Genomic DNA, 27114 nt, shown 5'->3' with positions numbered 1-27114 from the left:
CTCTGTCCTTCTCCACCCCACCTCGTCCCCACCTAGGAGTCGATATAAATGAAAGCTCCCAATGACACACACAAGGTACTTACCATTTATTGAGCCCTTTCTATGTTCTAGGCATTAAGCACCATACACTTCATGTACTATGTTGTTTAAGCCTCACAGTGACCCTCTAATTTAGAGCCATTGGTATCCCCATTTTATAGATGTGAAAATAAGTTCCAGCAAGGTTAAAGACCTTGGTCAAGGTCACACAAATCAGTGCAGGGGCTTATAGTGGAATCCCAGATTCTAACCTCTAACATCCAGGTCATTTAGATAAGCGTCCTAAAACAATTGGATTATTGTAGGTTGTAAATGAGATAATGGGCTTCTCTGGTGGCTCAGAGGGTAAAAGCATCTGTCTACAATGCAGGAGACCTGGGTTCCATCCCTGGGTCGGGAAGATCCCCTGGAAAAGGAAATGACAACCCACTCCAGTAGTCTTGCCTGGAAAGAGAAGCCTGGTAGGCTACAGTCCATGGGGTCACAAAGAGTCGGATACGACTGAGTGACTTCACTTCACCATAAAGGTTAGCACAGAGAGCTATTTCAAATCCTAAAAGATGATGCTGTGAATGTGCTGTACTCAATATGCCAGCAAATTTGGAAAACTCAGCAGTGGTCACAGGACAGGAAAAGGTCAGTTTTTATTCCAGTCCCAAAGAAAGACAATGCCAAGGAATGCTCAAACTACTGCACAATTGCACTCATCTCACACGCTAGCAAAGTAATGCTCAAAATTCTCCAAGCCAGGCTTCGACAGTACGTGAACTGTGAACTTCCAGATGTTCAAGATGCATTTAGAAAAGGCAGAGGAACCAGAGATCAAATTGCCAACATCCAATGGATCATCAAAAAAGCAAAAGAGTTCCATAAAAACATCTACTTCTGCTTTATTGACTATACCAAAGCCTTTGACTGTGTGGACCACAACAAACTGTGGAAAATTTTGAAAGAGATGGGAATACCAGACCACCTGACCTGCCTCCTGAGACGTCTGTATGCAGGTCAGGAAGCAACAGTTAGAACTGGACATGGAACAACAGACTGGTTCCAAATTGGGAAAGGAGTAAGTCAAGGCTGTATATTGTCACCCTGCTTATTTAACTTATATGCTGAGTACATCATGAGAAATCCTTGGCTGGATGAAGCAGAAACTGGAATCAAGATTGCCAAGAGAAATATCAATAACCTCAGATATGCAGATGACACCACCCTTATGGCAGAGAGCAAAGAAGAGCTAAAGAGCCTCTTGATGAAAGTGAAAGAGGAGAGTGAAAAACTTGGCTTAAAATTCAACAGTCAGAAAACTAAGATCATGGCATCCAGTCCCATCACTTCATGGCAAATAGGTGGAGAAACAGTGGAAACAGTGACAGACTTTATTTTGGGGGGCTCCAAAATCACTGCAGATGGTGACTACAGCCATGAAATTTTTAAAAGATGCTTGCTCCTTAGAAGGAAAGTTATAACCAACCTAGACAGCATATTAAAAAGCAGAGACATTACTTTTCCAACAAGGCCCATCTAGTCAAAGCTATGGTTTTTCCAGTGGTCATGTATGGATGTGAGATTTGAACTATAAAGAAAGCTGAGCACCAAAGAATTGATGCTTTTGAACTTTGGTATTGGAAAAGACTCTTTGAGAGTCCCTTGGACTGCAAGGAGATCCAACCAGTCCATCCTAAAGGAAATCAGTCCTGAATATTCTTTGGAAAGACTAATGCTGAAGCTGAAACTCCAGTACTTTGGCCACGTGATGTGAAGAACTAACATTTGAAAAGACCCTGATGCCGGGAACGATTAAAGGCGGGAGAAGGGGAAGACAGAGGATGAAATGGTTGGATGACATCACCGATTCAATGGGCATGAGTTTGAGTAAGCTCTGGGAGTTGTTGATGGACAGGGAGGCCTGGCGTGCTGCAGTCCATGGGGTCACAAAGAGTCAGATGCGACTGAACTGAACTGATAAAGGTTAACCCAGACATCTCCATGAATGTTAGTTACAAGGCACTTTATCTTACTTAATCTTCTCAAAGTAGTTGAGAGCCGTTTTGGAACTATTCTTACTCCTAGTTTACATTTAGTCCTAATTCAAAGCCCTAATCTTAAGTTTTATTAGCCCTCACTTGCATTGAGGAATCCGAGCCTAAAGGGGTTCAAAATACTTGTTCAGGTTCACATAGCCAATGAAACTGTAATTTGAATTTAGGTTTTTTTTTTCACTTTCAGTGAGATGCTGTAAGAGAATATATGAAAATAACAAGAAAATTCAAAAGAAGGGGAGATGACTGGAGGCCTCAAGAAGGATGAATTTTATGGAACAGACAGAATGTGAACAAGCAGAAGTTTGGGGGTTGAGGAGAAGGGAGGGGACTGGAAAGAAGTGTTCTAAGTTCAGGGTCAAAGCATCAGAGACCGGAAGAGCTCACAGAAGACTTCAGCATGAGGCAGGGGAGCTGGGCACTGACCTGGCTGAGGATCCCAGGACAGGGCACAGGCAGGAATGGAAAACTCTGGGCACACTGATATTTGAGAGGAAGAGGAATGCCAGAGGTAGTGGTGAACAACAGAGGGAGAAAACCAGAAGAGTGAGCTCTAGTGGATGCGTCCATGGAGAAACTTCCCTGGGACGGTCCAGTTAGATGAGCACAGGCAATTTGGGAATCCCTGATGACCACAGCAGCTGCCATGTTCATAATATGGATACAGACCCAGAATAAGTAGTTCTCATATAGTTTTTTTTTTCCCCCCTAAAAGCTATGACAGATGCGCAGCCGGAGCAGTCTATGGCATGAATGGGAACAGGGGTCAGTTAAGAGCTGACAGGGAATTAGAATGTTTATTGATTAAGTACAATAGGTGGTCTTTTCATTCACTCAAAACAAGTTGTAATTTTGAATATGATTCCTTCCCACTCCCACTTCTTTTAGTCTCTGCTCATCTACCTGGGAAGTCTGAGCTTCTTCATGGGAAAGTGGGTCCTCATGTGACCACCTCTGCCCCCATCCCCCAAATTGGACTCTTACTACAGAGAGAACCAGAAGTGGAGGGTGACATGGGAAAGTCAGCACGGAGAATGCTTGGCCAGGGAATGGCAGCGTGGTGGCAGAGGGCCGGGAAGGAGGGGGTTGGAGAACAGGAAGATGTTACACATGGCAAGAGGTGGTCCAAGCACCGGGGCCAGAAGCACACTGAGGCTGAGAACTGACCGAGGCTGTCTTTCCCTTGTATGTATACACCTTTTAGGTAGAGGTCAGAGATAGAACACAGATCAATAACTGGTGTTTGCTGCTCTGCACAGTGAAAAGCAGTTTAGGTGTCAGAGAAGGAGAGACCAGATTCAAGCCCACAAGTAGACATGATGCTTATACTGCTTTATACCTGAGGGTAGTGGTCATCTTCTGGTGCTTTGCACACACAGTTCTTATATACACACATAATGAAGAGCCAAGATCAATGAGGTCTGGATGTGGGGCTGAGTCTAAACTTATTGCTAAGAAAGAACGAACAGAAGGGACTTACTGGCGTGACACAGCCACCTTGAATTTAGCAATGTAATTTCTCCGTAAGTAAGAACCATTTTAGTGTCTGATTTCACAGTATTACTTTGCAGCTAGTCATTGTCTGGTCTTATTTAAAAGTGGCATTAGATGTTAGCTAATAAGATCAGTGTAACCCTGTACTCCTCTCTACCTGCATCCTGTCTCTATTCTTTAGTCTCCATTGTAACATCTCATCATCCTCAGGTGACTGACAGTAATTTCTGGACTAGGCTTAAGGAGTATTGATAAAAATAGGAAAAAATTATAGTGTCTGCCCCAGCATTGTCTTTTTCTAGATCTTCACAGGAAGGACACAGAATTCTTTTTCCTTTCTGGGATGGGTTTGTTTATTAACCCAACCAAGATCACAGGGGATGTTTTTCATTGCTCCATCTGGGAAGCGTCCAACACTGAGTCATGGGTCCTTACTTTGGAAACTGTATCTCACTTGGATTAAGGAATAGTAAACTGCAATAGTTTTTAGAAAGAGGTACATCTAGCCACAAAGAACAGAATAACGTGTAAGAGCAGAGAGTCACACTGACTTTGTACTTAAAAAAAATCAGCCTGAATAGAAAAGTCATTTGTTTTGTGCCATGACGCGACCTGTTCTTGTCATTGCTTAAGAGATGTGCAAACTTTGCCATTAAGCCCAGTTCCTTTGTGGCCAGGTATGAAGTCAGGATCTTACCAGCACCTGGAGTTAGGGAAAGAAAGAAAAAGGTAGCAGGTGGCCCTCCCGTGAGAGGTACACTCATCCTTTAAAATGACACACGCTTCTTAAGACGACCCATGTCACCCTGGCTCATCTAACAGTGTCTGAACTTGCCCCATTGATCTCACGCCTTTTGAGAAGGAAATGCACAGGAATCCTTGCTTAATACAAGCTCTTCCTCCAGACTGCAAAATGAAAGATGAGATGCACACTGATCTGAAATCTAACTTTGCACTTATTTATTATGTGAGTCTCAGAATTACACTTTTAGAACTAGAGTTTGAAGGGAACAGCTACCTACTCCAGTGTTCTGGCCTGGAGAATTCCATGGACTGAAGAGTCCATGGGGTTGCAAAGAGTCAGACATGACTTGAGTGATTTTCACTTCACTTTGAGTGGATCAGTTCAGTTCAGTTCAATTCAGTCGCTCAGTTGTGACTAACTCTTTGCAACCCCATGGACTGCAGCACGCCAGGCCTCCCTGTCCATCACCAACTCCTGGAGTTTACTCAAACTCATGTCCATTGAGTCACTGATGCCATCCAACCATCACATCCTCTGTCGTCCCCTTCTCCTCCTACCTTCAATCTTTCCCAGCATCAGGGTCTTTTCCAATGAGTCAGCTCTTTGCATTAGGAGGCCAAAGTATTGGAGTTTCAGCTTCAACATAGTCTTTCCAATGAATATTCAGGACTGATTTCCTTTAGGATGGACTGCTTATATCCTTGCAGTCCAAGGGACTCTCAATAGTCTTCTCCAACACCACAGTTCAAAAGTATCAATTCTTCGGCGCTCAGCTTTCTTTGTAGTCCAACTCTCACATCCATACGTGACTACTGGAAAAACCACAGCCTTGACTATGGATGGACCTTTCTTGGCAAAGTAACGTCTCTGCTTTTTAATATGCTGTCTAGGTTGGCCATAACTTTTCTCCCAAGGAGTAAGCGTCTTTTAATTTCATGGCTGCAGTCACCATGTGCTGTGATTTTGGAGCCCAAGAAAATAAGGTCTGCCACTGTTTCCACTGTTTCTCCACCTGTTTGCCATGAAGTGATGGGGCTGGGTGCCATGATCTATTTTCTGAATGTTGAGCTTTAAGCCAACTTATTCACTCTCCTCTTCCACTTTCATCAAGAGGCTCTTAAGTTCTTCTTCACTTTCTAACATAAGGGTGGTGTCATTTGCATATCTGAGGTTATTGATATTTCTCCCGGCAATATTGATTCCAGCTTGTGCTTCATCCAGCCCAGTGTATCTCATGATGTACTCTGCACATGAGTTAAATAAGCACAGTAATAATATACAACCTTGACTTACTCCTTTTCCTGTTTGGAACCAGTCTGTTGTTCCATGTCCAGTTCTAACTGTTGCTTCTTAACCTGAATACAGATTTCTCAAGAGGCAGGTCAGGTGGTCTGGTATTCCCCTCTCTTTCAGAATCTTCCACAGTTTGTTGTGATCCACACAGTCAAAGGCTTTGACATAGTCAATAAAACAGAAGTAGATGTTTTTCTGGAACTCTCTTGCTTTTTTGATGATGCAATGGATGTTAGTAATTTGATCTCTGGTTCCTCTGCCTTTTCTAAATGCAACTTGAACATCTGAAAGTTCACAGTTCCTGTACTGTTGAAGCCTGGCTTGGAGAATTTTGAGCATTACTTTACTAGCATGTGAGATGAGTGCAATTGTGTGGTAATTTGAGCATTCTTTGGCATTGCCTTTCTTAGGGATTGGAGTAAAAACTGACCTTTTCCAGTCCTGTGGCCACTGCTGAGTTTTCCAAATTTGCTGTTATATTGAGTGCAGCACATTCACAGCATCAACTTTTAGGATTTGAAATAGCTCAACTGGAATTCCATCACCTCCACTAGCTTTGTTTGTAGTGATGCTTCCTAAGGCCCACTTGACTTCTCATTCCAGGATGTCTGGCTCTAGATGAGTGATCATACCATCGTGATTATCTTGGTCGTGAAGATCTTTTTTGTCCAGCTCTTCTGTGTATTCTTGCCACCTCTTCTTAATATCTTCTGCTTCTGTTAGATCCATACCATTTCTGTCATTTATCAAGCCCATCTTTGCATATGTTTCCTTGGTATCTCTAATTTTCTTGAAGAGATCTCTAGGCTTTCCCATTCTGTTGTTTTCCTCTATTTCTTTGCACTGATCACTGAGGAAGGCTTTCTTATCTCTCCTTGCTGTTCTTTGGAACTCTGCATTCAAATGGGTATATCTTTCCTTTTCTCCTTTGCTTTTTGCTTCTCTTCTTCTTTTCAGAACTATTTGTAAGGCCTCCCCAGGTAGCCATTTTGCCTTTTCACATTTCTTTTTCTTGGGGATGGTCTTGCTCCCTGTCTTCTCTACAATGTCAAGAACCTCTGTCCATAGTTCTTCAGATACTCTGTCTATCAGATTTAGTCCCTTAAATCTATTTCTCACTTCCACTGTATAATCATTAGGGATTTGATTTAGGTCATACTTGAATGGTCTAGTGGTTTCCCTACTTTCTTCAATTTAAGTCTGAATTTAGCAATAAGGAGTTCATGGTCTGAGCCACAGTCAGCTCCTGGTCTTGTTTTTCCTGACTGTATAGAGCTTTTCCATCTTTGGCTGCAAAGAATATATCAGTCTGATTTTGGTGTTGACCGTCTGGTGATGTCCATGTGTAGAGTCGTCTCTTGTGTTGTTGGAAGAGGGTGTTTGTTATGACCAGTGTGTTCTCTTGGCAGAACTCCATTAGCCTTTGCCCTGCTTCATTCTGTACTACAAGGCCAAATTTGCCTGTTACTCCTGACATTTCTTGACTTCCTACTTTTGCATTCCAGTCCCCCATAATGAAAAGAACGTCTTTTCTGGGTGTTAGTTCTAGAAGGTCTTGTAGGTCTTCATAGAACTGTTCAACTTCAGCTTCTTTAGCATTACTGGTCAGGGCACAGACTAGGATTACCCTGATATTAAATGGTTTGTCTTGGAAACGAACAGAGATCATTGTGTCATTTTTGAGATTGCATCCCAGTACTGCATTTCAGACTCTTTTGTTGACTATGATGGCTACTCCATTTCTTCTGAGGGATTCTTGCCCACAGTAGTAGATATAATGGTCATCTGAGTTAAATTCATCCATTCCAGTCCATTTTAATTTGCTGATTCCTAAAATGCTGACATTCACTCTTGCCATCTCCTGTTTGACCACATTTTAATTTGCTGATTCCTAAAATGCTGACATTCACTCTTGCCATCTCCTGTTTGACCACTTCCAATTTGCCTTGATTCATGGACCTGACATTCCAGGTTCCTATGCAATATTGCTGTTTATAGCATCGGACCTTGCTTCTATCACCAGTCACATCCACAACTGGGTATTGTTTTTGCTTTGGCTCCATCCCTTCATTCTTTCTGGAGTTATTTCTCCACTGATCTCCAGCAGCATATTGGGCACCTACCAACCTGGGGAGTTCATCTTTCAGTGCCCTATCTTTTTGCCTTTTCATACTGTTCATGGTGTTCTTAAGGCAAGAACACTTAAGTGGTTTGCCATTCCCTTCTTCAGTGGACCACATTTTGTCAGAACTCTCCACCATGACCCATCCACCTTGGGTGGCGCTCCATGGCATGACTCATAGTTTCGTTGAGTTAGGCAAGGCTGTGGTCCATGTGATTAGGTTGGTTAGTTTTCTGTGATTGTGATTTTCAGTCTGTCTTCCCTTTGATGGAGAAGGATAGAGGCTTATGGAAGAGTCTTGGATCAGTGTCCTCATATTATCATATTCCTCTTCCTTCGTACTCCAGCTTCTCTGCTTTTTGAGAATGCAAATATTGGGAGGTTGAGGGAAAACCGTGATCAAACAGAGTCATTTGGATCCTTCATGATGAAAATGTACTGTCTAAACATTAGGGGAGGTGGACATCCTATTATAAGGTTTTGAATGGATGGAAAAGATTTTCTCTTTAAAATTACCTGGGTATTTATGCCCCTTATTTGAATCTTCAAAAGCATAAAATGGGCTGTGTCTTACCTGTTTTTATTTGTCTCTGAAGGGGTTAATAATACTGTGGAATTTCTGGAAAGATGAAAAGAAGTAACATATCCATAAAACATTTAAAGCAGTGATGAACATAAAATAGGAGCTCGATAAATGGCAGTCCCTCTTTTTTTTTTTTTTTTATCAGATGGATACGACTGTCTGTATTCTTCCTGCTATAGGATTAGAATTAGGCCGGGAGCATACTAGAGGAAGAGGGAGAGCTTGGAGCATTTAGGGCTTCAGTTTAAAACAGCAACAACAAAGCAATGGGGGTTGACATTGCATTGTCACCCACTGATGAGTTTATGTTGCTTGTCACTTGGATGACAATTGGTAGTCTATAATCAATTTCAAGGACCCTAAAAATCTAACCCAACCAACCCATTTCCTACAACTCAGTTGCCTGTGACTTTAGTAAAGCCAGCTGCTGTCAGTCCCCAGCATTCTGTCCCGCTAGGCGTATCCTGTGGCCTGGGATAGCCCACTTCAGCTTCCGCCCTTCTCTTCCTGCCTTTACTCACACACCCTCCATTCAGCATCTACCAGATCTACAGTCCAGTGCGCTACCGTCTTCCTCTGTGCTCCTGTGATAGCACAGAGGAAGGCATTTGTAATAGCACAAAGGCATTTGTAATGCCTTTCACACATCTTCTCTCCTGGTGGTGCAGTGGAGAAGTACCTGGGCTTTGCAACCTGACCTTGTGGGTTCTAATCCACATTCCACCACTAATTAAATGTGTGAGTTTTGAATAGTAACTCTGAATCTGTTTTTTCATCTATAAACTGGAAACAATAGTACCTGCTTCATAGGGCTGAGGATTAAGTGAGACATTGGAGCACAGTGTGTAGGACATGCAAAGCAGTCAATCTTTGTAAGCCAGCAAGAGGAGCACAGGGTTTGTGTCCTTGTTTTTACCTTGGCCTTATCTGCATTGCTAGAGACTAAATGCCTCAAAGGCATAGTTGGCTTTCCTCCTGACATAGGCCGTTGCCCAGCGTTCCACTGTCTCACCACTCAGACTGGGGTGCAGGTCGCCTGGGGGCTTGTTGTTCATGCAGAATCTCAGGGCCTGTGCCAGACCTATGGAATCAGCATCTGCATTTTCACACGGTTCCATGAAATTTGAGAAACACCACACTTGATAAAATGTATCCCTTGAAATTTGAGAAACACCGCACTCATTCCTTGAATTCACTTGCTGAAGCTGATATTTTAATTATGCTAGTAATAGGAAAACAGTCATTGAATGCTCTATGATCAGTACTGCCGTTACATCGCTGGCATTTATTTATTAGGATCCTTTAGATCAGTTGTTCTCAAAGTGTGTTCCCCAGACCAGCAGCATCAGATTCACTTGGGAACTTGTCAGAAATGCAAGTTTTCAGGTGATTCGAGAGCATCCCCCAGGTTAGACCCACCGCTTTAGAACATTGGGAAGCAACCAGAAGTACCATGCTAATAATGAGCATCCCCTTCTTCCTGCCTTGTTGTTTGATTTCTTCTCTTCCTTCTCTTTCAAGAAGCAAGCCAGTTAAATGTTATATCGTTTCCTTTCTGTGTTTGCTGGATACTTGCTGGTGCACATACACGTCTTAATGTCTACCTGGCAGACTGACATATGTCAAATACCTTTTCCAGTGTACGGAATACACAACCTATATGGCTTATCTGCACTCCCTGTATTGTGTTTTGTTTTGTTAATTTTATTCATTTTTTGAATAGGTGATAGATGTACGTGGTATAAAATTCCCAAGGTACAAGAGTTTACCGTGAAAAGTAAGTCTCCCCGCTTCTTACTCCAGTAATAGAGTTCCTTTCTCCAAGGGCAATCACTGAGCTTTCATCACAGACATTTATTGAGCACCTACTATGTGCCAGGCATTGTTCTTGGGCACTGATACGGAACGAAACAGAGGAAAACCCCTGCCTTCACAGAGCTGACATTTCATTTACCGATTTCTCGTTGTATTTGTTCAGTAGCACAGAATTTGGCAGTACTTAAAAGCAGGACTCTGCAGTCAAACCAACTGATTTTAAATCCAATATTCCCAATGTTCTAAGTGATCTCAAGCTATTTATTCTACCACTGTGACCTGGGTTTTCTTTATCCTGAAATGGAGATAGCAATTCTATTCTCTATGGTTGTTGTGAGAATTATACTTGTAAAGCACCAAACAGTGCCTAGAACAGAGTAAATGCTCAATAAATACAGGTGTTGATTATAACGATGTGATCTCATTCTACTGTTCTATAATGTAAACTAGAAATGGCTAGAGGATTTATTTTCTAGTAGTATCCATTTCCTCTCTTTGCTATCTGATGATCAAAAAAAATCACCTTTTTTCAAAACAAGCACAATAAATTTGCCCTCTCAATTCTGATCATTAACAGATTGATGATAAGACTGACTTCTATGAAGTAATCAACCTCTTTTTAAAAATCACTAGAGCATAGAGACTGTCTTCCTCTTCTTTTTAATCCAGCTTAAAAAAAAAATCCCATGTAATTTGGAGGTTTGTCTACTATTATTTCATTTGGAGGTATTTTGTACCATTATTTTCAGTTTTTTAATGTTATAAAGTACATTCCTTGGGGAGAGTCTGCATTTCACATCAGAGGGATTAAACACTTATAAGCAAAGTTTCTGACAATACAATTTGATATAGTTACCGCAAGGAACATTTTTTGTGATTCTAGTCCCCAACCAGATAGGAAAACAACTTTAACCCCTGGAAAAGTAGCAAAAGTATTCCTCAATGACAGTCTTAAGAGAATTATACTTGGAAAAGATTAAGATGTAAAGATTAGAAGGGACAAAAAGGGGGAAAAGATTAGAAGGAACAAAAAGGGGGGAAGAGAGAAGAAAAGAACTCCTAGGGCTTGAAAACATTTACATATTAAGCCAAGGACTGTTTCATTTATTTAGCATAAAAAAGTATTAGTGGGCATAATGAAAGATTGCAAGGAAGTTGTGTTAAGTTTATTCCCCCATGTACTGATCCTGGACCAATGAGCTGAATTCCGAAAGGGAATGTGACCGACCACAAGGAAGTTGTGTTAAGTTTATTCCCCCATGTACTGATCCTGGACCAATGAGCTGAATTCTGAAAGGGAATGTGACCGACCACAAGGAAGTTGTGTTAAGTTTATTCCCCCATGTACCGATCCTGGACCAATGAGCTGAGTTCTGAAAGGGAATGTGACCGACCACAGTCGTGATAACCATTTAATATATTCTTTTTCCCCTTTGTCCCTGATTATATATTGTATCATTTCCTGGCAGACGGGGTGTATGGATCTTTGAAAGGTTGACTGTAGTATAGGAAGCCTCTTCTCTTCACCTTGTCATGGAAGAAGGACTAGGAGGAGGGGTACCTGGGGAATGGAACTGAAATGCCTCTGAGGTAGATTTGGGGTGTTTTGTATTCTCCTTTAAACATTTTCCTGCCTCTGATATTTTATTGTCAAAAATGGATTAACACAGGAACATCAGGGCTTATAATTTTGAAAGGCATAAAGTCCCTTCTGGGATTCCCAGGTGGCTTAGTGGTAAAGAATCCCCCTGCCAGTGCAGGAGATGCCAGAGACATGGGCTGGAAGATCCCTTGGAGGAGGAAGTGGCAACCCCCTCCGGTATTCTTGCCTGGGAAATCCCACGGACAGAGGAACATGGCGGGCTACTGTTCAAGGGGTCTCAAAGAGTCAGACACAACTGAGTGCACGTGCAAAAAGTCCCTTCCAAACAGGCGAGGCTTCCTTGGGTGGCGCTTGCCCATGTGCTCTTCTCAAACTTTGTCTGTACTAATCACATACCCCACTGCGGAGCTCACTCTGACCAGCGGTGCGTTAGGCAACCGGCGTGTGACCGCTTTGCCTTACTCCTGCAACTTGTCATTTCTCATCCGCCTCTGTTCCCACTACTTATTACCTTAAACTCAGTGGTTTAATTTAGTATCATCATCTCTCATGGTTGTGTGAGTTAACGAGGCTCAGCTGGGTTCTTAAGATCTTTCAGAAGTTTGCAGTGAGATAGCAGCTGAGGGTAACTTGATGGGATGTTCCATGTGGCAGCATCATTCAAGGGTCTGTCACCTCGACTGGGATGGCCGGGACAGCTGAGAACTGACTGGCATCTCTCTCCATAGGGCTACCTTGACTTTCTTTACACCTTTACAAGAGGTGGCCTCTTGGTACTCAAATTTCTTGCCTTGGGATTGACTCCTCCCCTTTGGAACAAGCGCTCCAAAGAGACTCAGGCAGAAACTGCAAGGTGTCTCTGAACTCAAAGTTCAGAGTCATGTAAAATCACTTCCTCTGCATTTTACTGTTCAAAAATCAAACCAGCTCAAATGTCAACAAGTGCAGTATACAAGGCATGGATACCAGAAACTTGGTTCACTGCATGGGGTAGAGAGGGCATCTTTAGACACGAGCTACCATACCCTCTTTGCCAGAAAATAGTCAGACTTACCTTCAACACAACGGTTGTGCCATTGCACCAGATGCTTCTAGGAAACATAAGCCCACACAAGTACTTGGTGGTGGTGGCTTAGTCACTAAGTCATGTCCGACTCTTGCGACCCCATGGACTGTAGCCTGCCAGGCTCCTCTTTTCATGAGATTCTCCAGACAAGAATACTGGAGTGGATTGCCATTTCCTTCTCCAGGGGAACTTCCAAACCCAGGAATCAAACCTGGGTCTTCTGCATTGCAAGCAAATTCTTTACTGACTGAGCTATGAGGGAAGCCCTGCACAAGGACTTCGTAAGCTAAAATTTATGGGGTTTGGTAATGTTTATTTTAACTAAATATATCTGATATTGTATGAGTATTGTTTGTTCATAGAATTGCTTTTGTTGGCTTATGTGCATTTGTACCTGTTGGTCAGAAGCTGCTACTAATAAAAATATTTTTGGATTAGAGTAGTTAACCAGACACTCAACACAGTTCATCTATTCCTTTCTAACCTTTGGTATAGTCATGTATTTTACTATACAATAATTATGGAATATTTTGTTTATTAAAATGAGAGTTGTATTAATGTTATTCATCCATTCATTCAATCAACAGGTATTTGTTGAGTACCTGTGATGAACCAGGCTCTGTGTCAGGCAGTGAAAAGCTGGGATACTTGGTGCTATGTTGGGATTTTGCCCTGACTAGTATCAGTCTTAGCATTTTAAATATTAATTATATGAGTTCATGCGTTCGTATGTTTGGGCACTAAAGAAAGCAGATGTTACTGAACAATAGTAACAGTGCTGACTACACCTTTCTTTGTGCGTTATTTCACTGAATCCCCCCAAGAGGTCTTAGGACAGAGGCAGCGTTGGTATCCAAGGTTCAGTAGAGTTTGAAAGTATGACTCAAGAGTCAACAGTATTCCTACTACACTAAACTGCATTAAAATAACACCTTTATTTCTAAATTCCGTGCCTTTTAAGAAATATTTTCACCATTCGAAAATGGTGACTGCATAACTACTTAATTACGGTTACTTGATATTCATAAGACCACTTTAGTCATTGGCCAAATGTACTGACAGCTCCCATCCCCATCCCAACACTGGGCTTCTTTAGGCTTCATACTGAGCATTTCTGAGGCCTAAGAAGGAGATGTAAAAAAGGATAGAAACTTACTGAAATTTTACTGTATCCCAGTCACCAAGCTTGGCATGCCAAAAGAGTACAAAGCTGCTGTGGCATGTAGATGGGGGAAAAAAAGCAAAATCATCAAGCTATTTAATAAAAGCAATCATGAATTCCAAAAATATTGATGGAGCACTTACAATATGGCAAGCCCGGGACAACGTGTGTTCTTACTCTCCCACGGGAGAAACCACGCAGACGTTGTTCCTGCCAACACACTCTGATATGGGAAACCCACATGAGAGACACTCCAGAGGGTGAGTGGAGGGTGAGAAGAGTTCTGCTGCTGCTGCTAAGTCGCTTCAGTCGTGTCCAACTCTGTGCGACCCCATAGACGGCAGCCCAGAATCAAAGGCTGGAGAAATTACTCAGGTGAAGAAGGAGGGGTGAAGGTTCCATCAAAGGAAGACACCCTAGGTAGTGGCTCAAAGTCTAAAGACGTCCAGAAATTCTAGGGACTGAAAGAATTCTGTGTAACAGAAGGGCAGGATGAGTGTGGAGGGGTGGCCAGAGAGAAGTTGGTCAAGAAGTCACGAAGAAGGAAACTTTTCTTGCAGTCCTTGTTAGGAAGCTTGAATGAGTGACCACCGTTGAATCAGACTTTGCTGAGTAGTTTGGGGGTGGGGGCTGTTTGTTTGTTTCGTTTTCTGGCCGTACCGTGTGGCATGTGAGATCTGAGTTTCCTCACCAGGGATCGAAACTGTGCCCTCTGCCTTGGAAGCACAGAGTCTTAACCACTTGACTGTCAGGGAGGTCCTAGTATGTTGGATTTTAAGTGCATCTGTGGCAAACAGGTTAAAGTTCAGACATTTTCTCCATTTTAACCATGACTTCCTCTTCCATTCTTCAGAGTTGGAAATGATTCTTTTTATTATGTTTATATTACTATTGGGGAGGGGGATATTTTTCAATATGTATCAGGCATTATAAATGGCTTCCCTTCTCATTCTGGGTATTTACAATGTTGATTACAGCCGGGAGGATCGAATTCAAACGCCAGGTGTCCTGTCTGAATATTAGATGAGTCATTATTTATGCATTGATCCAGGAACAGCAAATCTGTTCCCCACCTCATCAGTTCTACAGATTCATGCTTCTGTATATTTAGGTAACCGTGCAAGAGATAGATGCAAAATATGAAAAGATGCTGCACACCTACTTCCTCCAAGACAATGTCGAAACCTTTTTGCCCTTTCTAGCCTGATTGTTCAGCTGTTCTGAGAGAAAGCAATTGAAATTGCCTCTCCCGAGTGCCCAGATGGCAGATGCAGAAGTCCCACTAGTTTTTCCCTCCACTGCCAACAGAAACAGGGTGGAGCAGCTGGGAAGGGAGGCCAGGAGGCCCAGAGAGAGGAGAGCAGTGGAACAATGCAGTGACAGAGGCTCCTTCTCAGCTGCCTCTAGCCCCTTGCAGCCAAGACCTCCCCAGCCAACCCAAGCTCCCTCGCCTCTCGCCTTCTCCAGGGACTCCTCAGGGAAGGAGGACCAGTCAGTGACTTTGATCCCATCAGAGAGATGAAAGAGTTGGTGCAGGAGATAAAACAGAGCCTCCACTCCATTTCCCCTGCTTGTCTCACTTCTCCTTTCCTCCCACTCGAGAGAGAAACAGCAGTGATGAGTGCTTTCTCCAGCGCTGCTTGGAGAGCTCTTGCCACTTCTCTCTGCCCCACAGTTTCCCAACCTCAACCCGAGGGCAGGCCCTCCCTCCCCCCACCCTCTCTTTTTTTCCCCTCCTTCCACCTGACAGGGACCATAAATAACCCAGGCTCCTGGTGTTTCCAGCTGAGAACAAAAAGTTATAAAGTTTGCCTGGAGCTCTCTGCCACTCCCTACCGGGGCCACTTCTTTGTTTTCTTCTCCTGTTTTTCCTCTCTACCTGCTTTGGCCGTTTCTCTCTTCAGGTTGGAGAAGAGTCGCCTCCCCATTAAGTGCAGTGGCTCGCTTGCTGGCTCTCCCTAGATTTCAGCCTGTCTCGGCTACCCGGATTAGGCACCGGGCACTGGTATCAAATTACCGAAAGTCTACACTGAAGCAGTCCTCATATTTACATACAAATAAGTCTGGGGCTCGCATTTATGTCACCATTCGGTTCTGCTAGAGGCTTGCCAGAGGAGTTGTTAATCCAATCAGAAGGAGTTTTAAAAGGATGTCTTCGGAGTGATCAAAAAGGATCTTGATCTCAATGAAATGTGGCCAGATTTGGGGGGATTTTTTTTTTTTTTCATCTGAAAAGCTGAAAGTCTGTTAACACTGATGAATAGGAAAAGATGTGTAATTCTTCACTTGCCGGCGAGGAGACGAAGATGCTGAGAGGAACTCGGAGGTGGTGGTGAAGACCGTGGATCCAACCCAGGGATTGGTTTTTTGGGGGCTGATCTGGAGGTAGATTCTAAATCACTGTCTCAGGAATTCCTGGAAACATCAGGAAAACATTTGAGCAGCCCAGCCTGGTGGAAATGGCTTTAACACAGAGTAAGATCTTTCTTTAAGTTGTACTTAGTGTGTGCTGTTTCTGTTTCCTCCACAGTAAGTGTGCGAATAGCCCAGCTGTAAAGTAACTTAAAATAATCTCTTGGTTCTGGGTAGCTGTAGAAAGCTGATCTGTTTAGTTTTTACACTTGCAAAAATGGTAGCTGATGATGTATTTTTAGACTTGATTGGTAGTTTAAAAGCTGAGCTCTTGTGGTTTCCTGAGTTTAAATGAATGGAAATTATAAACGATGCTGAATGAAGGATTGGAAAATAGAGCTGGAGTGGTGAAATCGCTTACCTTTGAGAAAACAGAAAACATAACACGCCTTTGAAATCCTGTTCAGCCAGCCAGGCTTGTATCCAGTAGAACGAGAGTCGAGTCATAAAAAGGAGAAAAGAGTTTGCCTATTTGTGGAAGGAACTTTTCCACAGCCCATGCTACATTTTGTAAAGGATGGGAAATGTCCCAGAGGGCAAAAGGCATCTGGAAAACCTGCCCGGTCACTCCTGGAATGTGTTTTTTTTTTCCGCGTGAGATCATGTTATGCCTGTGTAGCTAGCAAAAATATTCTATGCACTTACTCTGTATGGATGGTTCGAGAACAATTTGCTTCTTTCCAGCTGTTGAAGCCCCGATTTGATCTCTGTTGAGGGTAGAGCCACTTTCTGAGCAGGGTTCAAGCACCCGGGCAGCTGTCCTGAGCTGTTCATTTGATAGATTTCGAAACAGTTCAATGTGGATGTGTTTCAAGGTTCCCCAGTTGAGCAGTTCTAATTCAAATTAAATCACTTGCCAGTTATTTACATAACCCCAAACTGAAATCCTGGTTGTGAGAAAACCATTTAAAATAAAGTTGGTTCTCTTCCCACATAAAATTTCCAGAACAGGGATGAAGAGATGCCTCTTATTTTGCAATCCAGGTCCATTCAAACAAACTGCCCTCATCATGGTCGGGCCAGGAAAACTCGAGCTGACACAAGACATGAACCTTTCTAGTCGGCTAGGGCTTGAGGCGGGGACAAGGAGATATGGAAATGTTTAAAAATTGGTACCTAGTGCCAGGAGCTCTTTCTGCTGCTTAAATCCACTCTTGAAATGATGAACTAACCTCTACCTATACTTTCTCTTTCTAAAGGGCAGTTACAAATATTATCCAGGGGATGGGGGGAAATAAACATGAGAAAATGGATGATTAGCTAATGACCGGAGGAGCAGTTTTCTCCCCAAACAGACACATTTTCAGAAAGGAAGCTTCTGATTCGGGCTTGCTTTGTACATCCGCAGGTGAAGATGCAATGACAGGCGACACGGACAAGTATCTTGGGCCACAAGACCTTAAGGAACTGGGCGATGATTCTCTGCCTGCAGAGGGCTACATGGGCTTTAGTCTGGGGGCCCGTTCTGCCAGGTATTTCACTGTTGCTCTTTACTCACAGTTAATTTAAAACAACCATGATGTCATAAACTGAAACCATTTTCATTTTTCACATTATCCCCAAAAGTGCCCTCGGGGTAAGGATGTGAATTTGGTGAAACGTACACATGCTCTGCTATTTTCTTTTGTGGTTTTCAGTCTTTAATTTTATGTGAGTGAACGTGTTAATTGTTTGTTCTGTTTTTCCCTACCTGGCAGTCATGCTTCAAGCATAATGTAGCAAAAGAGTGCACTGACAGAGTGAGGAAAATCAATCTGGGTCACATGTTTTAAAAATAAGTTTTGTTCCATAGTGAAAGAAAAATCCCATTTTCCCATAAGTAAGAAATATTTGTGTTGATTGTTCACTATACTCTTTTCATGACTGAAGGAACAATTTATGATTGTGACTTTTCTTAAAAGAGTGGATTCTTGGGAAAAAATACATATCGCTTATTGGAATTGTCTAGCAACTGTGTGAGCGTCTCTTCGAAAGCTCTGCCGTTTGTTTACAAGGGACATGTTAAAGGTGAAACGGTGACTTGATCAGAAGTCAGAGGCAGGAATGGTGGCAAATTCAGGGCTGAAAACTGAAGCATAAAGCTTTAGTACATGGAAAACCTTGGCTCCAGCCTGACCTGGTTGAAAGGAACAGGACCTTGTCCAGAATTTGGAGACTTCTTTTCCCTGGTTGAATTAACAGCATGTGTGCTGACAGTCAAGTTATTTTTAAGCTAATAATTAAACCTTCTGAGTTAGAGCCCTGGGGACATTTTCCTATAGTTTAAAAGTTTGTTGTAAAAAGTTTCGTTGTCTGATAGTAAATGGCACTTCCCACAAAGTAAACCTGGGAGTTTATTCTCAGTGTCATTGATACGGATAGTTTAGACTCAGAATTGATTTTTCTTTGAGTCAGTCTTTTTTTTTTTTTCTTAATAGAATTTGAAACCTCATGTAACTTAATCAACTTTTGACTTTATACATATATTTATAGAAGGCCTTAAAAGCTTATTGCAGCAGGTGTCATTAATGACAAGAGGAAAATGAGTTTCTAGAAACATGTCATATCTCAGTTAATCACAGATAACAACAAGTTACGGCTGAAAATATGCAGAATCTTAAAGGACCTTAAGGAAAACTTCTGTTTAGAGACTTAATAGCTTTAGTAATCCAATAACTAGCTGATTCGCTTCCTCAGATAATACATAGAAGCTACATTTCATGACTCAGTCATTTGCGTGTAGGGGATTGTAGCAGCTGACCTCCAGTGAGAGATGAAACCAGAATGTTGTCTCTTATAAACTTTCCACAAGACAGTTGTGAGGCTTTCATACTTCTAGTCTGGATTGCACCATTCCTCTTTGTTGCTATTATATGTAACTCATTTTTTGACATTGGCAACTGATGTTATGCTCAGAGGCAAATTTAAAAAAATCTCTAAAGCTGATGTGTTTTTTAAAGTACTGTTAGAGTATTACCCAGTATAATATTCTGAGTGTAACATTTAAAAAGGAATACATTAAATGTGTAACTCATCCAACCATAACATTTTTTTTTCTTTTTTCCTGTCTGATTTTTTTTTTGCTTTCTACTTCTCCTGTTTTTTCTAAAAATACTTAAAAATAGTCCCAAGATCAGGTAAGAAGATATGACGCTTTGATGGTGTTTCTCCGCCTTTCCCAGCTCATTTTCTCGTCTTTGTTTTCTCGGCATTGTGCTGTGCTGTGCTATGCTGCCATGTGCTGCTTCTTTTTTTATTTCTCTGCTCAGCTTTAGAAAATCAGTTTTGCGATTTGAGAAAATAAGCAAGTAGCTAAATGTGTAATAAATAATGTTACTTATGCAAAGTTGACTGAATACATGAGGAATTTATTTCCCTTAGCATAAAAGTTGTGTAGTGCATGAAGTAACTGGAGAGATCGCCCTGGGTTTATAGGCAGAGTCTTGACTGGAAGGACTGTTTGTTTGCTGAGTGCTGTTATCTTTGAAGTGTGCTAGGCACATAAACTTCAGAATTCTGAGGCATGTGTTTTTCTAACACTTCCTCTGCTTAACACTTAGGGTATACCGATGGCTAAAAATAATATCGTTGACCTCAGTGAAAAACAGTGTAATGCTTTCCAGACCCTCATGCAAATAATCTATCATTTAAGTAGCTGAAAGCACTTCTATGTGTTAGGATTCACGCTGAAGCTTGATGCCTTTAACGGGCTCTCCATCTGCCTAATGTAAGTTGGTCAGGAGTAGGAATTGTCAAATGAAGACATCTTTAGATGTTTCCACTGATGGCTCCCAATTCTAGGCTCTGTTCTTTCATTCACACTCCTACAGTAGTTGAAAGAAAGATGATTTTTTTTTTTAATCAATACATCTTAGATATGTTTAAGGACTAAACTTAAAATTAATGTGTAAACATTAAAAAAAACTTTTAAGTATTTGTTCACATGTACAGTAAAACCATCTCATGTACCACCAATCTTATTATCTACCATGGGAACCATAATTTAGAGAAATTAATATCTGTATTGATCAGTGCAGATTGACTACATGTCCGTCACTCTGTTGGAAAAGAAAGTTCTGTTGGATAGTGTTGAGTTAGAAAGTAGAAAGACAATTCCTGCTTTTATGAAGCTTTTATTGCATCTGAGAGGAGACATGGGGTTAGAAACAGGAATAACAACAAAAGTTTGCAATAAAAACAGGGGGGAAAAAAGTGATGGGTCATGATTGGGCACTGGAGGCCTGACTATGTAAGAGGTCAGAGACACGTGGCTTACTAAGTAAGCTCTATGCAAGGATAATGCTCACTTTCTTTTTTTCCTTTTATATCCAATTTCTAATATTGTGTCCTGCCCATAAGAGTCACTTAGTAAGTATCTGCTCAAAACACTTAATAATGACTCTGTAGAATGATGTCTGTCTTAGAGAAAGTAAGGCTCTCATCCTAGGAGCACATACCGAGCCATTTGTGTAGACACTTGGAATAAAGCCTATCATTCAGGGGCCTCTGTATCTTGATATAAAGATATCCGCTTTGGGATAGTCTGTAGTGCATCCAAAATATATCCATATATGCCTTCAGTATTCTGTGCTTGCACAAAATATTGTGCAAGCACAGAATCATTTCTTAGGTATGTCTCCTTTGCTCTTTTCTCTGACAAGCACAGACAAAGCAGGGCTGAGGCCAAAGTCTGACCAGTGTTGCCGGTAAAGATTCAAGCAGCCATGTTTGGATCAGACACTTTACTACTCCCTAGGCGGGGCCGACTTGCCGTGGTCCTTGTCCTCCACACCAGGAAAGATGACACCGAAACCAAAGGGGCTGTATGTCTACCACATTAGCTGTGAGCTTCCCCATTGCTGAGGAGCCCATTCCAGAAGGCCGGCTCAGCACTCTCGTATTCTGCAGCTGTCTTCCAAGGATGATGAGACAGAAAGCCTCAGACCGCTTTCAAAACAGGAGCCAATGAGAAGCCACCTCATGACCACCTACCTGGTAGGGAGGCAAGGGGCCTTGAAGCAGCTTCTCACAAGACTCCATGCTCTGTGTTCCTGAAGGATCACCAGGGTTCTGTCAGTGCTTATATGAGCTGCCACCCCAGTCTGCCTGGATATTATGTAGATATATGTAGATACGTGGATATATGTAGAGTTACTAGGATCCCTTACTCTATTGATTTCTTTTTTTTTTTTAATCAAAATATAACTGACAAATAAACATTATATTAATTTCAGGTACATAACATAGTGGTTCCACATTTGTATATATTGCAAAACAAGCACCATAACAGGTCTAGTTAACACCCATCACCACACATAGTTACACTTGTTCTTTTTAGGCTAACAGATTTTAAGGTCTCACTTAGCAACTTGCAAATATGTGAAACAGTATTATAAACTATAGTCAGCATGCCGTACATTAAGTCCTCAGGTCTTACTCATTTTATAACTGGAAGTTTATACCTTTGGGCCACCCTCACCCATTTTGCCCATCCCCCAAGCCTTCTTGATATGAGTTTAGAGGTCAAGGTGGTGAGTGGCACTTTAGGACATCAGGGGTCCTGCACTCTGGGAAGTTCAGAGACTGCATAGAATATTGAGAAAGACTAGGAAGGAGACGAGCAGAAGAAGCAAAGCTAAAAAGAGTTCAGTAAGAAAAGGCAAGATAATCGTGTATGGAATTTGATTTTTTCACAGCCAGAAAGATGGCAAAAAAGATCATGTCGGGATAACTCTTCTTGTTTCTTCATGTTTTCCATGAGAAGCAATTGCAAACCAGAGCTCTCAGTAGGTTAAACCTGCATCTAGTTCCCAAATTCTGATTAACAGATGCATTTATAGCAACATAATTCCATTAAATAGTGTGAGACAGATGAATGCGGACCAGAAAGAGAGGAGACTCTCAAAGAAGATTTTAACAAAGAAAAAATCTCTCCAGCTATCAAATTACCTAGAGTCATCTGGTTCTTCTGAATTGTCGTGTTGGTTCAACTCTCACATAGAAACATCCAAAGTCTTCCTATATTTCATCTTCTCACAGACTGAATACCAGACAGCCTAATTTTAAACAAAACCTGATCATGAGGTTATCTAAGCTTAAGAAATGTCCTCAAGTATAAGGAAGTTCATTTTTGACCATGTCTTTTCAAGAGCAATTTTGGTTGATATTTTGAGCCATCTTGCCTGTTCCGAAAGTTGCATGCATTAATGTTCTTTTACCCATCTCATCATCATCTCCCCCTCTTGAATGGTTAACTGTAACTACAACAGCCTCCGCTCCTTCAGCTCGGATAGGTCTTACACCTTGAACCGAAGCTCCTACGCCCGGGACAGCATGATGATTGAGGAGCTACTGGTGCCATCCAAAGAGCAGGTATGTGTTCTTTCTCAAACTTTCTTTCGTTGTTAAGCTTTCATTTTTTTATGATTGAATCACACTCTTTGTCACATGACAGAAACTCTATTTCTGCAAGTTTGATTTTGCCTTTGTAAGTCTTCCTATACTGCCAGTTAAAGACAAAGTCAGGGATTTCCCTGGCGGTCCAGTGGTTGAGGCTCCACACTTCCACTGCAGGGGGCACAGGTTCAATCCCTGGTTGGGGAACCAGGATCACACGTGCCACAGTGTGTGGCCAAAAAGAAGAAAGAAAAAAAAAATCAGTTGTACCATAAATCAAAATATCCCCCTCTTCTGCAGATCAGTCTCTCAGATCCCACAGAGAGGAATTTAAAGAAGTCCTAGGAAAGGCATGTATACCTATCTCATTTCTTAGTCAAGTCTTTCAGTTTTTTAAAAAAGGAGAGTTAATAATAGTGAAAGTGAAGTCGCTCAGTCGTGTCTGACTCTTTGCAACCCCATGGACTGTAGCCGACCAGGCTCTCCTGTCCCTGGAATTTTCCAGGCAATAGTATTGGAGTGGATTGCCATTTCCTTCTCCAGGGGATCTTCCCAACCCAGGGATTGAACCTGGGTCTCCTGCATTGTAGACAGACGCTTTACCGTCTGAGCCAATGATAACTGGTAGCTAAAGTTGCTGACATTATCCACACGAATGCTTGATTCTGCTCTACAGTGTATGGGTGTTGGATTTGCTGAAATTGTTTTTAGCAAGTCATAGATTAGATTGGTCATGTTTTTGGCCCATTAGCTCCAAAGCTGCCTGGGATGGGCTTTCTCAAGATGTGCTAGTATTTTGCTTTCTGCTAGAATCTTTGTTTGGTTAATTTGGTATTTATGCAATGTCTTCTTTCCAATAACTGTGGCTCAATAGATACTGGTTTATTGTAGGAAGTCCTAGTAACAGAATCTTGCTGCCTATGGGCTCAGGATGGATCATTAGTCTAGATACACATAATACCTGGTTTTAAATGTGCACTCAGGGGCTGGTAATGGATGAAACTGTTAGGACCATAAAACTAAGTTTGAAGGTGGCCTATAATAGTTAAACAATGACATGGTGAAATTATGCTGGACTTACTGATTCACTACATAATAAAGGTTAATTGGGACAGATGAATAAGTAATAGACATTTATCATCACCAAGTTAGGTAGCCACACATTGGCGGGGGGTGGTCCCACCTGTCTGGAGATGCCGACTTCCAGAAACACAGATGTACATGGCACTTCACAAGGACCACAGTACATATTTTTTAAAGCTTTTTTTTAAAGTTCTTTCTTTCTTTTTGGTTGTGCTGGGTCATCGTTGATGTGTGGGCTTCGCTCTGGTTGCAGTGAGTGGGGGCTAATCTCTAGTTGCCATGCACAGGCTTCTCGTTACGGTGACTCCTCTTGTTGAGGACCATAGGCTTCAGGATGCGTGGGCTTCAGTAGTTGTGGTTCTTGGCTGCTCACAGCATGCTCCGGGATCTTCCTGGCTCAAGGATCAAACTCGTGTCTCCTGCATTGGCAGGCAGAATCTTTACCACTGAGCCAGCAGGGAAGCCCCCACAGTACATATTTTAACACTTTTATACTCTCTAGAACATTCTTATCAAGCAGGCCTTACAAAGATGACTACAATGGCTATTCAGTGTTCGGTCAAACAAAACACCATTTGTATAATGATTATAGGTGCATGCCATAATTTAAGTGGGTGTTAGCACCAAAGAAGGCACTTATCTCAAATAATGAAGCTAAGCTCTTAGGTGTAAAGTGTAGCCTAGGCTGTGGTTTTCTGAAGAACTTTATGCTTGGTTGGCTGTGGTCATTCTCCTAGTTGGGTGATTCTGATCTCTTTATGTTCCCAATTGAAATGAAATATTAGTGGATATATTGATAACACTTCTGAGTATAGAAATAGCTGAAATTCTCTACGCTCTAAGAGAACCCCACAGAACTTACAAAGTTTCAAGTGAAAGGAGAGTCCTTGAACACTTTGCTGTTGTATAACAAATATCCTAGTTCTATCATGGAATAGCAGATCCTCCACTGAACCTAATTACGGTTTATATTTCTGAATATATACTTGTTTAGAGGCAAGGGCCTGAAATGGAGGCCACCACCACCATCATCACCATGAGTTCACCATCATCACCACCACCACCACCACCACGACCCCATTACTGCCACCATCCCCTCCACCACCCCCATGACCCCATCCCCACCACCATCCCCTCCACCACCCCCATGACCAATCCCCACCACCAAAACCTCCACTCCATGACCCCATCCTCACCACCATCACCTTCACCCCCATGACCTCATCCTCACCACCATCACCTTCACCCCCATGACCTCATCCCCACCATCATCACCTCCACCCCCATGACCCCATTCCCACCACCATTGCCTCCACCAGCCCCATGACCCAATCCCCACCACCATCACCTCCACCCCCATGACCTCATCCCCACCACCATCGCCTCCACCACCCCCATGACCCCATCCCCACCACCATCACCTCCACCCCCATGACCCCATCCCCACCACCATCACCTCCACCCCCATGACCCCATCCCCACCACCATCACCTCCACCACCATGACCCCATCCCCACCACCATCACCTCCACCACCATGACCACCCCTTTTACCACCATAGTTATCAGTTTCTGCCTGTAAGCCTTAAGGAGAATGCAAATGTTTGCAATGCTACAAGCCTACAAACAGGCTTCTGAGGGTTCTCACACCACTACCTGCTAACTACTACCAAGATCTACTTAATCAGGCAGAAGGGTGGGGCAGCATTTACTCAGAATGAAGGATTTGTGAAAAAGAGACGAAGGCTAGAGAGAACTTTTGAGGTGAAGCTGGTGTTCTTTTGTAAAGTTTGTTGCTGCTCCAGTTTCAACAACACCTCTGTGGACATCACAAACCCCACTGTAGACCAGTCAGAAGAAAGGGGAGCTTAGGATGCCTTCACATTTTTTACTAATAATTATTAAGTTGCTAACTACAGAAGCAGATAATTGCTTTCTTCAATGGCGACAGAGAATCTGTGGTCTGACAGGCATTTCTCATGGAACTAGCATGTTTAATAAACACATCACGTGACTCCAGGATAAATTTACTGGAGCCTTAGAAAAAAGATACGAATGGCATAAAGACATTTTAGGGACAGTTGGTGGCATTTGAAAACATACTGGCTATACTATTAGGAAATTAGTGTTCATTTTCCTAGCAGTGATAATAGTATTGAAGCTATACAGGGGAATATCTCTCTTCTAGGGGTAGGCATGTTGAAATTTTAAATAATAAAGTGATCTTTAAGTCTGCTATTGATTTTCAAATGGTTCAGCCAAAAGTGTATATACATGGAGAGAGAGAAGAAAATCAAATATGACAAATGCTCACTGTTGAATCTAGGTTGAGTGTCTATAAGTATTACTTATACAGCTTTTTCAACTTTTTTATTTGTATAAAATAAGAATTTGGAGGAAAGGGGAGGACAAATTCTGAAAGAGGTATAGCAACTTATTTAGTCCCTAATGTCTCATTTATCACAGAAGAGAAAAAAAGACTAATTCCTCAAAAGACAGGCTTTATTTCAGAGGAAAGAGTCTAGTTACACTGGGCACGACTCATGAGAAGCATTTACTTCAGAAGTGCATTTAAGTACTTTGTTAGAATTAAGTACTTTGTTAGAATTTAAGTACTTTGTTAGAATTTAAGTACTTTGTTAGAATTAAGTGACAAAAAATATTAGTTTATGTCTATCATGTCTCAAAATCTGCATGTGTAAAATTTTAAAACGGAGTTTCTCCACGGTGTTGATTTTGTCTGAAAGCACGCAAGAAATCTTAAATATTTATAACTCCTAAAGCAGTGATATATGATTTAGTGTCAGATGTAAAACTGCCCTATCATTGCCCAGTTAAAATTGCTTTGACAAGGAAAGGTGAAAAATGAATAAAAATTAACTCACCATGAATTTCTTTTTTTTTTTTTTTTGCAATGGTAGAGCTCGCCCATACAAGCACAGCTACCTCTTTATTATCTGGCTGTTGATTAATCAGTTTGCACATTAACTACAGTTAAAGTGGAGTTGAGACCCGGGATGGTTAGCACAGGCCTGCCACCCCAGGTTCCTGAAACCTGTGCAGATTTGAGGGCAGGTGTGGAGGCCAGTGCTGAGGAGCAGAGTTGGGAGAAGGAAGCCATCCCCATGCCCTGCTGAGTCTTAGTCATGATGAGTCCATAAACCACTTAATCCCCCTATGGATATCAAGAGTGGACTCTTTTGTACTGTAATACTGGGTTATCCAGGAACTCTACATTCCTTTACCTTCCCTTCACTTTGCAATCAAGAGTCACATGAAGT

General features: G+C 42.0%; 1 protein-coding gene across 8 annotated transcripts in view; it reads left to right on the top strand.

Moving 5' to 3' along the window:
• ANK3 (ankyrin 3) overlaps window positions 1-27114 on the top strand; it is a 749200-nt gene that overhangs the window by 615085 nt on the left and 107001 nt on the right. For 4 of the 8 annotated variants that reach the window (XM_061405049.1, XM_061405048.1, XM_061405047.1 and 1 more), the window contains 2 exons: window positions 17725-17848; window positions 22625-22727. In XM_061405049.1, the coding sequence (XP_061261033.1) occupies window positions 17725-17848; window positions 22625-22727 (227 nt within the window). Of the gene's footprint in view, window positions 1-10041; window positions 10096-15752; window positions 16440-17724; window positions 17849-22624; window positions 22728-27114 lie in introns of those variants that run through there. The other 4 variants (XM_061405045.1, XM_061405044.1, XM_061405052.1 and 1 more) reach the window with 3 other exon arrangements.

The sequence above is a fragment of the Bos javanicus genome, chromosome 28 (assembly GCF_032452875.1).
Source record: "Bos javanicus breed banteng chromosome 28, ARS-OSU_banteng_1.0, whole genome shotgun sequence".
NCBI classification, from domain to species: domain Eukaryota; kingdom Metazoa; phylum Chordata; class Mammalia; order Artiodactyla; family Bovidae; genus Bos; species Bos javanicus.
This window is presented reverse-complemented; position numbering and strand designations above follow the sequence as displayed.